The 13,975-nt window shown below is 46.0% G+C and overlaps 1 protein-coding gene across 13 annotated transcripts in view; it reads left to right on the top strand.

Moving 5' to 3' along the window:
* The window catches only part of CAMTA2 (calmodulin binding transcription activator 2), a 1,813,542-nt gene that overhangs the window by 422,335 nt on the left and 1,377,232 nt on the right, over window positions 1-13,975 (top strand). For all 13 annotated transcript variants that reach the window (XM_069643632.1, XM_069643658.1, XM_069643676.1 and 10 more), the window contains exon 5: window positions 2,027-2,162. In XM_069643632.1, the coding sequence (XP_069499733.1) occupies window positions 2,027-2,162 (136 nt within the window). The remainder of the gene's footprint in view (window positions 1-2,026; window positions 2,163-13,975) is intronic.

Raw genomic sequence — 13,975 nt, forward strand, 5'->3', positions numbered from 1 at the left:
AGGGACGACATGGGCACATATTGGACATATAAAAAGGACATCCATGCCCACCCTAGAAAAGTCTGAGATTTTCTATGTGCTCCAGCTAGGTCCCTCCCTGTCCGACTCAGAACTCACCCTACTCTGGCAGTACTTTGGGCCTCCTGGAAAAATGATGAGGACAGCAAAATTCTGTCCTCCTGGACGTCCCCCTTGACCTCCTTGCGGGGTACCCCATTTAGCTTGGGTGCCAGAGGCTTCCGTGACACTCAGTCTTGGTCGGACATGGGCTTAGAGAGGGCTGCCCAACTGTTCTGCCAAAACTCCTTCAATGAATATGATCAACTGTCTACAGCCATGGGGGACCACCCGCTCACAGTATTTTAATACCTATGCTTTAAAGGGATCTTTACCAACCCCAGATGGTGTGAGGATTTGGCCCGCCCCCTCAAGCCTTTTGAGAAAATCATGGTGGAGTCTACTACAAGGAAGGGCTCCCTCTCCAAGATCTACAAAGTTATAGTCACGGCCAACCTAGAGGATAGACAGTCCTTCAGACGGATTTGGGAGGAGAGGATGGAGATGGTTCTCGAGGAGGCAACCTGGGGGGCATTTTTCAGAACTCTTTTCTCAGGGTCCTTGTACACATCGGCAATGGAGCACAATTTTAAGATGTTGCACTCCTGGCACCTCCCTCCAGTCAGACTCTCTAAGATGTTCAGGGGCACATCCCCTTTTTTCACGAGGGAATGCAGGCAACAGGGTACTTGGTACAACATGTGGTGGGAGTTGTTGAGTTGGATTAAAGAGATTGTGGGCTTCGTCCCATCCCTGCACCCCCTGGAAATCCTTTTAGGCACACCAACACAGGAGTCTGATGGGGGCTCTTTTCCCAGAGTGGTCGAGGCAATGTTGAGAGCCGGAAGACTGGCCCTCGCCTAAAAGTGGAAGAATCCTGCTACTCCCTCCAAAGCTGAGTGGCTCACTAAATTGTGGGCCATTTTTACATATGAAAAAATGTCAGCAATATCTAACAACAAAATGGCCTCCTTCCTGTTAGACTGGTCCACTGTTCTCCTGAGCGAGGATTGTAACTCCCTGAGACTTTAACCCCTGAACGTGGTGGGAACTACACCATTTCTCTCTTCTACACTTGGAACTTTGTAATTACCCTTGCTGTTAATGCTGACCTCACCAGGTCAGTCGAACTGCGTTGTCTTGACCCATGACTGCTTTGTTTTCTGTATTGTTTCCTGTACCTATCATGCAATTGGATCTGGTAGCGTTATATTTTGGGGGGAGGGGAGGGTGAGGGGATGGTGTGGGGGAAATAAAGTCTAGCATTGTTAATCTGTGTTCCTCGTGGCTGGCACCAGGTTGTTTCCTGATGTCCTTTGTACGTGTTAAAATGCTTAATAAAAACAAAGTGGAAAGATTAGAGACGCAAGAGAGCAGAGCGGTTCGTGCCCCACAAGAACCTATTCCCAGAAGAAAGCGGAAGGGTGAAGTAACCTGACCTGTTCCAGACAAAGAACTGCATACTGTACAAGAAAATAAATTATTACTATACAGATTGTGGGCGTTCTTTCATCTCACAGCTTTGCATTTAAAAATGTTTTGTCTATTTTATTTATGGAACATTTGTATGGTGCCTATACAGCAGAAAGTGGTTCCGGGTGCCACAAAGTGGGAATGGAACAGAGGAGGATCAAACCAAACAGAAACGGGCCTACTAAGCTTTTTAATTGATAAATTGTGAATCCTTTTACTGTATTGGACTGTGGTTTTCAGCTAACTGTAATTTACATACTCTGTCCTGCGCTTGGAAGCCCTACTCTATTTGGCTCTGCAAAAAAATGTCTATAAAATTAAAACTATCTTTTGAACCCACCCAGTTAAGTTGGGAATAGTTTGTCACCCTTATTTACTCTATGATGGGGACTTCATTACAATGTCTTGTTTAAAGCTTGGCTGAGACATGGGATTCAGTTCTTCACAATGATGTGTCATTTGTTCACAATGTGTGCTTCTTTTTTCCGTACTAAAGGCCACAGAATGGTTCCATAATCTTATACAATCGGAAGAAAGTGAAGTATCGCAAAGATGGCTACTGCTGGAAAAAAAGAAAAGATGGAAAAACCACACGTGAGGATCATATGAAGCTAAAGGTGCAAGGTGTTGAGGTATGGGTGTCATACAGCTAGACAGAGGGCTTCTCTGTACTTGACTCACGTTCTGTCTCCTTCATTAGATAATAAAATGCACTGAACTTAACACACGTACACTCGAGTATTTGTAATCCATTCTCTTCTCAAATTCCATTGGTAGTTGGGGATACTACCACCTCTTACTGAGAACTCCCAGATATTAATGCATTTATATATTTGTTCTTGCACCGAATTGCATAGCAAGTTCAAGTAAGCATCTGGTGATGCACAATTGTTGGTGATATTGGAGGGAATGTCAGGTGATCTTGTGGATTTCGTGACAGTGCATTGTTCATTCACATTTCACTCTTCTAAAACCATAAACTCTGAACCCGCTTCCATTGCCCCCATTAATACCATATTGCTGCATCTTAACTTTTTGCAAGAACATCTAGTCCAACCAGATACTCCTGAACCAACTATGTTGCCAGAGGAGGACAGTGATGTGGAGTTAGATGTTAGCTGAGGAATACCAGAACTTCTTGTTAGATATTGTATCGGTCTCAAAGAAGTACTTAACCACAAGCACTGATGCAGTGTTTTCCTCCATTAATGACTGATAGTAATTCTGAATTACCTCTGCAAAGGGCATCTGCGGTTTTTCTGGCAGTAATTATTTCGCAGTAATTACTGTGAGAAACCTGAAGGCGTCTCCATGACTAGTCACTGGGGATCTGTCATACAGGTGGCCAGGACAGGGCCATCGCTAGTGGATCCAGTTCCTGGGGGTGGACCAGTGAGGGAGGATCACCTGGATGGAGGAACCTCAGGGAGTGGAAGTGGGACAACAGCGGGTGAGACAAAATATCTCCCTTCTTATAACACCTTTTCCCCATCCTACCCTGTAGGATATTCAAACACTCTACAGCTGCCCCCCTTTTCCAACACGAATACTTTTGCACACCACGAAAGACGACGGACAAACACCAGAGCCGTTTATCTGACATGTCCCAACACCAGGGCCAGGAATAGTCAGGCAATTGACCAGAATCAAATACTCCTGACGGCCATTTCCTTTCCTCACACGGATAAAAGGTGGTGTATGAGAGCACCATATGAGCCAGGCAGACCACACGATGAGACAGCTATGGCAGTTCAAGAGGAGGAGAAAGACGGTGTGAACCGAGAACGTGACAAGGTAAGAAGCGACCTTGCCCTTTCTGACCAAGCCCTGGGAAACCTCAGTGGAAGGAATCTTTACAACGCGAACAATAGCCCAAGTATGTTGCAGGAGATGTCAACGGTACACAGAGTGTGCCTACGCTGATAAGCAGGACAGAGGGAGACGCCTGCTACCGTGGTACTAGCCTTGATTCCCGATGTGAAGAAAAACAAGCAGTTCATCACAGCCGGTTAGTCGAGGGGAGAACCGATAAAGAAACCGAATTGTGTTGAACAAAAGTAGCAAGCGACTGATGGTAGAAAGTACAAAGAACTGTTAATGGGGAAAGCCGGATGAGCCAGGCACCACGTGGGTGCTCACTCGAGAAACTCTGGGCAATTCATCGATTATTGCAACTACTAATACCAGAAGGCCTTGGGATATGCGAGAAGAGGGTCAAAGTGGTCATACAGGGGTCTAGTAAAATCCTCTATACAGTTGAAAGTCTTTGACCGGCAGCTGATTATGAAGCTAAGGGAAGTGAATCCCACATCGTAAGAAAGTAGAAGGAACTGTGTGATTGGCAAAAGAGAACCCGACGGAGGGATGCCGATGGAAAGGGGCAAAGCCTAAAGTCCCAAAGAAGAGTGTGTTGACAAGAGCGAACCCGGCATCGGTTGTCCACATCTGAACTGTTTAAAACAACATTAAGATTCGTGACCTCCACAGAGTGAATTGTGTTGAAAGCCGTATTGAACGAAAGCCGAGGGAGGCCAACATTTGAGAAGGGTCTGACCCCGGAAGAGGGAGATCCAGGTGTGAAAATGCATCACCCAATGTACAAGCAGAAAGGAACTTTTGTTGTTAATTTGAATACATCATGTCCTTGAAGGCAAGAGACTTTTTACAGAGTAAGAGACTTGACCATCGACGGTACTGATAGCTGAGAACAGCACTGTCACCTTGTGCTGGGAAAGGTCGAGCGTGTGCTGTGCTCCAGAGTCCTGCCTTGTCCTGTGCTCAAAACGAGGGGGAGACCATGACTACTTCATCCTGACTTATTACTTGTGAACACTTCTTTATTTCTTGTGAGTCCTATCCCACACTGTTTTGTATTTAGTGTAAGGATTGGCAATAGATTTTTCTTAGTATTAGCCCTTTTATTTGACAAGACGCCACTAGGACTGCCTTATCTTGATTTGATGGTCGTAGCTTGCTCCCATCTTAGATTTAGCTTTAGATCAAGTGGTTTTCCACCCTACCTATACAGTTTAAAAAACACCCATGAACTATGATCACTTGTGTATGTCTATTCTTGATACCATGCCTTTCTTAAATTACTTCGAAGTAATTACTTTGAAAATACGTCGAATTATATAGGAGGTTCGTTTTTTTTTTCTTCAAACTTTATTCAATGGTCATGTATCAAGTGCAATCAATGGCAGTAACATTCGTGGCATTAGGCACATCACATCAGGACAGTTACATAAACGTTACATAATACTTTGCAGGTGGGCACCATCCGGGTGTCCAGTACTCTGTGTATCAGAGTTAGTTCCAGTTAAGTATAGTCTGAGCAGAGCCCAAATGTCTTTAGGGCGGCATGCAGAGGGAACAGAAAAAAACTAATTTCTCTTCACATTCGGTCACATAAGTTATTTCACAAAGCCAGCATTGAAGACTAGGGGCTTTCTTAGATTTCCAGCATTTTAGAATGCACCTTTTCACGACTACACAAGCAAGATTGAAAAGTCTTCTAGTGGTCTCTGAGGTTTTCCCAATATCCCCTAACAGGTATCTGAGCGGGGCGAGGAAAGGCGGGATATACACCATGTCGTCTATCGCATCGGCTACACTTCTCCAGAATGTCAAAACCAGGGGGCATAACCAGTACATGTGGAAGGCATCCACCTTTGGGGCCCCGCACTACAAACATTCACCTGTATGACCAGGGGTAAATTTAGCCATTTTAGCAGTAGTATAATGCAGCTGGTTTAGCATCTTAAATTGTATCAGGCGCAACCCCGCATTCAGGGATACAGCCTTAGTTAGCTGACAACACTTACTCCATTTCTCATCCCCTGATGTGTTTTCAACTTGATTTTCCCAAACCCCCCTAATAGAATTATGTGGGGGTAAATGTTATGGTATCGCCTGGACACCCCATACCGTGTGTAATCCTTTGACTCCAAGCCACCAATGCAACTATGTGTTTCCGGCTCTGTTGGGAATTTAGGCCATCTTTTGCGAAAAGCTGCCCGCATGCGATGCTATTAAAGGACTCTCAATTGGCCACCCCCTAAAGTATTGACAAATTCAGTCTGGGATACAAATTGCCCATTTGGGTACATGTCGCCCATTTTCATTTGTCCTGAGGGGTCCCAGGATATTTGTAACATTTTATCATACGTGGGGGAAATGCCCGGGTATTTCCATAGTGGAACTTCCCAATAAATAGGGAGTATCCACCCCAATCACCCCAAAGATTCTGGCCCAAGCATGAACAGTTGTACCCATGGGGTCAAAGGCACATAAATTCTTATATGTTTCACTAAATATGACCGACTGTAGCTCTGTAGGGGGACGCACCATATCTCTCTACGGGAATATGTGCAATTGTATCTCTAGCCTTATACCAATATCCGGCGAATTGGGCCTGTAAAGTCAAGTGATATAATTCAAAGTCTGGCGCTTCCAGGCCCCCATATTCATAAGGTTCTGTTACTTTCGGCCAGCTGATTCTCGCCACCCCAGTCCCCCAGACAAATGTGGAAGCCAGAGACTTCAATGTATTAAAAAACCCCTGTCCAGGCCATATAGGAACATTGCCAAAGAAATACAATAGCTTCGGGAGAACCATCATCTTCAGTAAAGCTACCCGCCCAAATAGTGAAATAAGGCATTTAGCTCATAGTGCAATTTAGTAGTCAGTTGTTGCAAGTAGGAGGCGTAGTTATCAACATACAATGATTGTCGGCTGCTCGACACCACAATACCCAGGTACCTGAAGTGTATTGGTGACTATTCAAATCCCCATGGACCAGGTGGCTGAATAGTGGATTGTGTAAGGGGAAACAGCTCCGACTTATTATAGTTTATTTTGTAGCCAGAATAAAGTGAAAAATCATGAATTTCGTTCATTGTTGGAGCAAGGTTATGTTCGGGGTCTCGTACATATAACAGGGTGTCATCTGCGTATAAGGAGATTATCTGGGGTGGGACATATATTCTTATCCCCCTGTGTCCATGCATCTTCCTCACTAGTGTTGCCATAGGATCAAGAGTAAGTGCAAATAAGAGGGGACGGGGGGCAGCCCTGCCTAGTGCTTCTGCCCAACGAGAATAGCGATGTTAATGTTTCATTAGTGAGGACCCTGGCCCCTGGATCAGAATACAATCGTTGGATACAGCGCAAGAATTATGGACCGACTCTAAACTTGTGTAATACAGAAAGAAGATAGTGCCATGAAACAGAATCAAAAGCCTTTTCAGCATCTAGGCCGGCTACCACCGCTCTGGAGAATGCTTCATTAATATCTTTCTCACTTATTGAACACTGTGTTATTTGGGCCTTGAATAGTAGTAATTTGCTGACAGTAATGCTCAGTTTTCACCATATTGGGCAGCAATCTGCCAGCCTTGTCTCCCTCGACATATTTCCTTGCTCTAGTGGGAACGGCCAAATGTAAGACCTCCCTGTCTGCCAAACTATGAAACTCACCCAGTGATGCCTGTATACGTGCCAGCACAACTTACTCCCTTGATCTGCTGTATTTGTTCTCCAGTTCCATTAGCTGAGATTCCGCCCAACCCAGTTCTTGCCTAATCAACTTGAGTGATTGATAGGCCTTAGTCATAATATTTCCTCTTACCCACACCTTGAATGTCTCCCATAGTGTTGAGTGTGCACGGACAGAGCCTTCATTTATAGTGAAGAATTCAGCAATGTTGACATGTAAGGAGTCAGCCAACCCGGCTTCCTTGAGAAGTGAGGATGGTATTCTCCATTGTGGGGTCTGCACTGGGCAATCAACAATCTCAAGGTTCAGGGAAACAAACTGGAGAATGATCAGAAAGGGTGCGTGGGAGTATTGTGCAATCTCGGATCATATTGGCCATCTGCGAGGTCAGCAGCCAAAAGTCTATATGGGACTCCGAACCGTGAAACGAGGAATAGTATGTGAATTCTTTACTTTGTGGGTGAAGTGTCCGCCAGATATCTGTGAGTTGGAGATGTAACAATACCTGATGTAGCGTCTGGGCCACCCTGGAGAGTGCATGTGTGGCACATGACGACCTATCCTGTCCCTTGCCCAGAATTGTATTAAAATCTCCCATCCCCCCCCCCCCCCCAAGATTACCCGGGTCCTGTCCAAGGGAGTCAATATTTCCACAATTGAATGATAAAACCCAGGATCATCCAAATTAGGCCCATATGTGTTAACCAAAACTGTGGGGTGGCCAGCTATTTCACCCCACACTATAATGTATCGGCCATGAGGATCTATGCTGCTTTTTGACACTCGAATGCTGAGCGAGGAGTGTATTAGGGTAAGCACCCCACGAGCCTGCAATGAATATTGCATGTAGTATCTCAATGGGCCCCAGTTCCGTGCAAAGGATTTGTTCACCTTTCCCATTGCATGCGTCTCTTGTAACATCAATATCTTGGGACCAGGCTGCGCTACATATGCATTAACCTTCCTGGCTTTAACTGGGTTATTGAGTCCACAGACATTCCAAGTCAACAATTTGATTTGCAGCCCCCTTTCTGTAGTCCCATCAGCTGGCATGTGTTGTAAAAATATGAATTGAGATTTCACCTGAATTACTTGTGTATGCTTTTAATATGCCCATCTAATTTTCAGTTTTTAACACCCCCCCTAACAACTTCTCCACATCCTCCATACACCTCTACTTTACTGCATCCTTTCTCTGCCGCCCTCCCCCCACTCCCTCCACAACTTGTGTTCTGTCGGAGCTCCGTCCTCAACTTTAGCTCCAACGTATGCATCCCCCTGCTCCTTTCCCCACTCTCACCACCTGCCCCAACTAGATGATGTACCGCACAACAACTCGTGGAACTTTGCTGAGGCACGTTGGTGGCAGCCACTTGAGCCCAACCCACTCATATTTTGTGCCTAACTACTTTGTAGTATACCAAACCAGAACGTTACGGAGATATTGGAGCCAGGACTTCCATTCCTGTACCTTCTCGAGCTGGAGAAGGTACAGGAATGGAAGTCTCTACATAGTTCATGGCCTCCTGGATTCTCAAAAAAGTGTGCCCTGCCTCCATGCTGAATTAAAAGTTTTGCCTGAAATATCAGCGCATATGGGACCCACCGTATTCTCAATTGTCTTTTCAGCAGATCGTATGACCTTCTCTGGGCTTGAACTCCTGCTGCAAAATCCGGATAGAAATGTATATTACTCGCCTCGAATCGCAATGTTCCTTGCTCTCTCAACAGCCTCAGAACCAGGTCTCTATCTCTGTAGTTCAATAGCCTTGCAATAATAGTGCGAGGGGGAGCTTCGGGTCTCGAGACCGGAGCCAGGGTATGATACCCCCATTTCACCAGGAACTGTTTGTAAAATGTAGCTGTGGAGAAGAAGGATTTAAGCAGGGATTCCACAAATAATTCCACCTGGCCATTGGTGGCTGATTAGTCGACCCCCAACTATGCACACATTGTTTCTTCTAGATCGAGATTCCAAGTCCTCACATTTACCTTTCACCTTGGTCAATTCTGTTTTCAAATGGGTTATATCCAGATCGTACTGTTCCACGTTATCCTCCATTGCACCAATTCTTGCTTCCGCCTCATTTATTCTGCCGCTCTCCTTCAGTTTCGATTTGAGCGAACCGATTGTTGCAACTATATCATTGAGTTTGATGTTGATTGACAAAAAGCCAGCTTAAACGATTGACAGCAAGTGGTCTTCCCTAGTAGAATCCGTCGCAGTCGTTGGTATATCACCGCAGGGCTTTATCGCTGTACCAGCTTGTGAGGTCTGTGAGCTGGTGAAGGAATCCATCAGGCTTTTCTTCTTTCACCACGCGCCCTTCATCTTGTTCAGGTCCTTTCAATGTAAGCTCCTCCCCCAGCTACTTGGATGTTACAGAATAGCTTCTCACTACTCAAGATGCATTCAGGATCCTGCCCCGGATTTAGTGCCTTCTGCCGCAATCGATTTTGCGCCACTAGCCCTTACGTTGTACCTCTGTCTGCTCCAACAGGAGTTTGATTAATCAAGGCAGCGATGACGGAGCCTGCATCGTTGCCTTGTTTACTTGCGTTCTGCACTCCTGTTGATGTTACTTCCAAATAACTCCCCCCTACGAAGCTTCATTCCCTTGCCCCCCCGATCCGGAGACCATCACCCGTGGGGGAGTCATGAGCGAGGGACAGGCCATGGGTTGCAATTATCATGTACGTCTTCATTCTTGCCTTCACCACTGTCCGGGCCGGTAGATTATTGCCGCACACCACACGTATCGGACCGGGTCTCCTCCTATGTAAATGATCCGTGGGCGGTTGGTGTAGCCGCGTCGTGCCGTTCTTCCCTGGCGTCCTCCGTCAGCTAACGGAATACAGAATCTTATGTCGGTCCTTTCCCTTCCTAATGCAACGCTCAGGGGGAATTTCGCAGCACGGTGGCATGTCTGACTTACTGCTTGGTCCAAACGGATGATATCTTGTTAAACAGTCACAGCGCCCATGCGGTGTAAACCTTGTGGTATACAAACACTGCAGCAACAACGATCGCCACTCCACCCAGCACGCAAACCGAGCCTGGCGCTCAAGTGTGTTCCTGCTCCCTCAGCCTGGAAGTCAGCAGCGGGCTCCAGCAGCACCTCTTGCTGGTGTATGCTATTTCGGTGATACCAGCAGTATTTCAGCACTCCAGATCGCGACAGCTGCTGCACAATATTTCACTCCTTATCAGCTTCCAGAATTTTCTTAATGAGCCGGCACCGTTTAGGATATATATTACCTCAGGATATTGCCTGTGATGGAGCTACTCAATCAGGCAGCCATACCTATCGCTGCTCAACTGTGGCCTTCGGGGGGTGGGGGAGGGAGTTAAATGGTTAATAGGGTTGTCCAAGGGTTTGGACTAGAAGTGGTAGTGTAGTAGAAGGCCCCCCGCACCCCCAAATAAAAAAAATAATAAATTCAAAGTGATTTTTTTGAAGAAGTTATTGCTTCAAAGTAATTACTGTCAGCAAAAGGACATGGAACCTTTTAAAGTAGTGCAGCAAATATGGCAATAGCCTCACTAAAAGTTGGCCAATCAAAAATAAAATGTACAAGTGTTTGGACATTCTAGCGCATACAATATCTGGTGGTGAAAAGCTCCAACTCAATCAGCCAATAAATTATTTAACAAAGAGTTGACTGACTTATAAAGCATAGGAGTCCTTCGGTCCTCTAGCTCTAACTCTGCAGGCCATATGTTTCTCTAAGCAGAGAGTGGCGGGTGGGGGTGTAGATCTCATTCTTCGGCAGGAGACTCCCTCTGGAATGGCCTCCCTGACCCTCTCAGACTTGAGCCGGATCTCCTTAAGATCCGCAAACCTCTGAAGACCTTCCTCTCTTCCCCCTCCATACCTCTCCCCCTTACTTGCTAATGCCCCCCCTGCTGCTGCGACTCACTGCCTGGTCCCTTCTGGGTCATAGAGGTGCCAGGCCCTCCCTCGACCAGTCTGCCTCAGTACCCACTTCCAACACTAGCATTTGGGCACCTCCCCTGACTGGACTACAGAGTCTGGTCCCCCCCCTTTGCACTAGTTACCCTTATCCTGTCCCCTGTGCACTTGCCTGCCAGGCTCCCCCTCCACTTACTCAGCCCCTGGGACCTCCTCCTTCCTATTCCCCCCTCCCTATACTTTCCCCCTTGCCCTTACCCACATCTGTGCCCCCTCACAGGCACCCCGCACCTACCCCCTATTTCCCCTGCAATCTGTTTGCTGCACTTGCACGATCTGCATGTCACAAGGCCTAGTAGAACCGTTTATTGTTTATCCCGTCTGTTCCCTCTTCACCTTTGCCTTGTGGCACCTGGAAACACTTTCTGGTGTATAGGTGTCTTACGGATGTTCAATAAATAAATAAATGAATAGGAATTAATCTGAAGTGCAAATGATGGAAATCACGATCAGTGTGAAAAACCCATCCTGTTGAGGAAGCGGGAATACATCAAACAGTTCATTTGTATTTGCATTTAGTTTACTTATATTACGCACCTGGCCCAAGGGCATCTGGGCGCATCATTGCTAACTCATCCAACAAAACCAGAGAACATTTCAAAGGCTTTAAATGAACAATCCACCACCCGAATTATGCTATCCAATCCTGTCCCATTACAGAGAAGTAATCCTTAGTAGTCACTGTCATCCCCATCTTCCATTGAGCCCGAAACATGCACATTTCTGACATTGCTCTGCACTCCGCGTCAGGTCTCAGATCCTGAAATCTAGTGCATTGTTACCAAGGTTCAGGCATCCCCTGCTCAGACTCCAATACCCTGTCGGCTTCCTGAAAGAATACATTGAACCCTTATCCACCTCACTCACTATTGTGACGGACCAGAAGTAGGACTCGGACTCTGGGATTTCATATTCAAGGATTATTATTATCTTCACTTACAATTAGTCTGACCTCTTGGCCAGCTTCAAAGAAAATAACAAAATGAAATAATGAAAATGAACTCTAAATGTTAAGCTCCCTCTTGTAAAACTCAAATATTAATGCAAAAGATATTCTTGTTAGGATGAATCAAAACAAAGTGCCAAATTATATTCTAGCCTAGCACATTTATAGCAACTAACACGGATACATCTCCTCCTCCTCTCTCATACCAGACTGTCTGTTTGCTATTCAGGCATGGTACACTGCTAACAATTTCTGCCTCAATGCCAGTAAGACTTATATCCTTCTCATTGGAACTCTAGCACCCTCCTTTCCTCATACATTCTGGCCACCTCCATGGGCCCCCTCCGCTCACCCTCCTGTGAGGCAAAAAACCTTGTTGTCATCTTCGACTCCTCTCTCTCCTTCTCTCCTCACATCAATGATCTTGCCAAGAAGGCTCACTTTCAGTGTCACCTCCTCAGAGGCATTCTTCCTTTCCTCACCTTGCCCCAGAAGCTCAACGTATCCAGAGCTCTGGTACTCTCCAGGCTGGACTACTGTAACAGCCCCTTCCTCAGCCTACCTGACTCCTCCCTGCGCCCCCTTCAACTAATGAAGAATAGGACTGCAAGACTTATCCTTGGCCTCAAGCCCAGTGCCTGTATCTCTCCGAGCCCTAAAATCTCGCCACTGGCTCCTGGTTTCTACGAGGATCAAGTTCAAAACCCACAAGGTTTTATGGGGCCTGGGACCCAGCTACATCCAATTCTCTCTCCCTAAATAACTTCCTGCTAGAGCCTGTTAGGGTTGGCTCTTATACTTGCATGTGTGCTGAGCCAGGATTGATGTCACCATCAGAATGTAGGCTGTGAGTTTGGAGTGTGAGATTAGAATGTTTGGGGTTGAATGGGTTCTAACCCAGGCAGTTAGATTATGTGAGCCTGGGTGGTGGGAGCCAGTGGGCTCCTGTCCCTTTCCTCTTTATCTCCTAATGACTTGTTGACATCTGATCCTGTAACCTAAGAAGCTAATAAAGTAACTACTATGCGTACCTGGCCTGAGTGTCCCTTGGAGTGAACCCTATGACCAAGAGCCGGTCATTACAATTGGCGACGAGGATGGTCCAAGGTATGGTGAAGGAGGACCTTGGAGTGGACACCAAGTGAAGCAAAAGGAGATACAGGTACCTGTGTGATGTCATGTGAGAGAGGAGAAGAGACTCTGCTGCGGGGGGTGCAGGCAAGAGGACAAGTGAATGAAAGGAGAGAGGGAGAGCCCACTGCACATTTGAGGTTGATTGAGGTGGACAATCAAAGGGTGTTGATCCTATTATGCTTAGTATAACGTTGTGAGGCATTTTAGCATATTAGGTTGCCTGTTTAATGGCGACATGGACTTTTAGAAAATGTGACTTGGATGTACTATGTTTCAATGTTCTGATCATCCTAACACTATGTTTTGCTTGTGTGTGTGTGGTGTGAGATTTGTGATCTTAAAGCACAATAAGAGTGATGTTGGTCATTAATGGTTACCACAATCTTTGAGTCATTTCAGCATTTAGAGTTGCCCATGCTTTGGCAACATGGACTTTTAGGAAATGAGATCTGCAATTTATAATGTGATTATTGATATGTCATTGCAATGCTTACTATAACCATTTTTGAGGCATTGTAGGCGTGATGTTCTGTTTGTGCGGGTATGGATGTGCAACCCATGATGACTGCTAGAGTGACTGCAGCGCTCCTTAGCAGTTAACATTCTATGTGGGGCTTGTCTGTATTTTGAACATCCTGTGTTTGTGTGTGTGTTGTAGTAGTATGTGAATGTTTTAGTGTTGGTGCATGACCAGTGTTTGGTTTTGAAATCTTTTGGGGCTTTTTGGAATGTGTTTTAATTGATGTACATGACCAGGGTTGGTCAGGGGACTCTGCGGAGTTGGAGGTGTTTGGTGTCTTGAGGCCCTGTGGGGTCAGTGATGTTACCAGTGGTAGGCTAGTATAGAAGCTAGTTGGAGCTTTGATGAATTGGTTAGTGACTCTGAGGGGTCC

This window comes from Ambystoma mexicanum, chromosome 1p (genome assembly GCF_040938575.1).
Source record: "Ambystoma mexicanum isolate Mex_15411 chromosome 1p, UKY_AmexF1_1, whole genome shotgun sequence".
NCBI lineage: Eukaryota > Metazoa > Chordata > Amphibia > Caudata > Ambystomatidae > Ambystoma > Ambystoma mexicanum.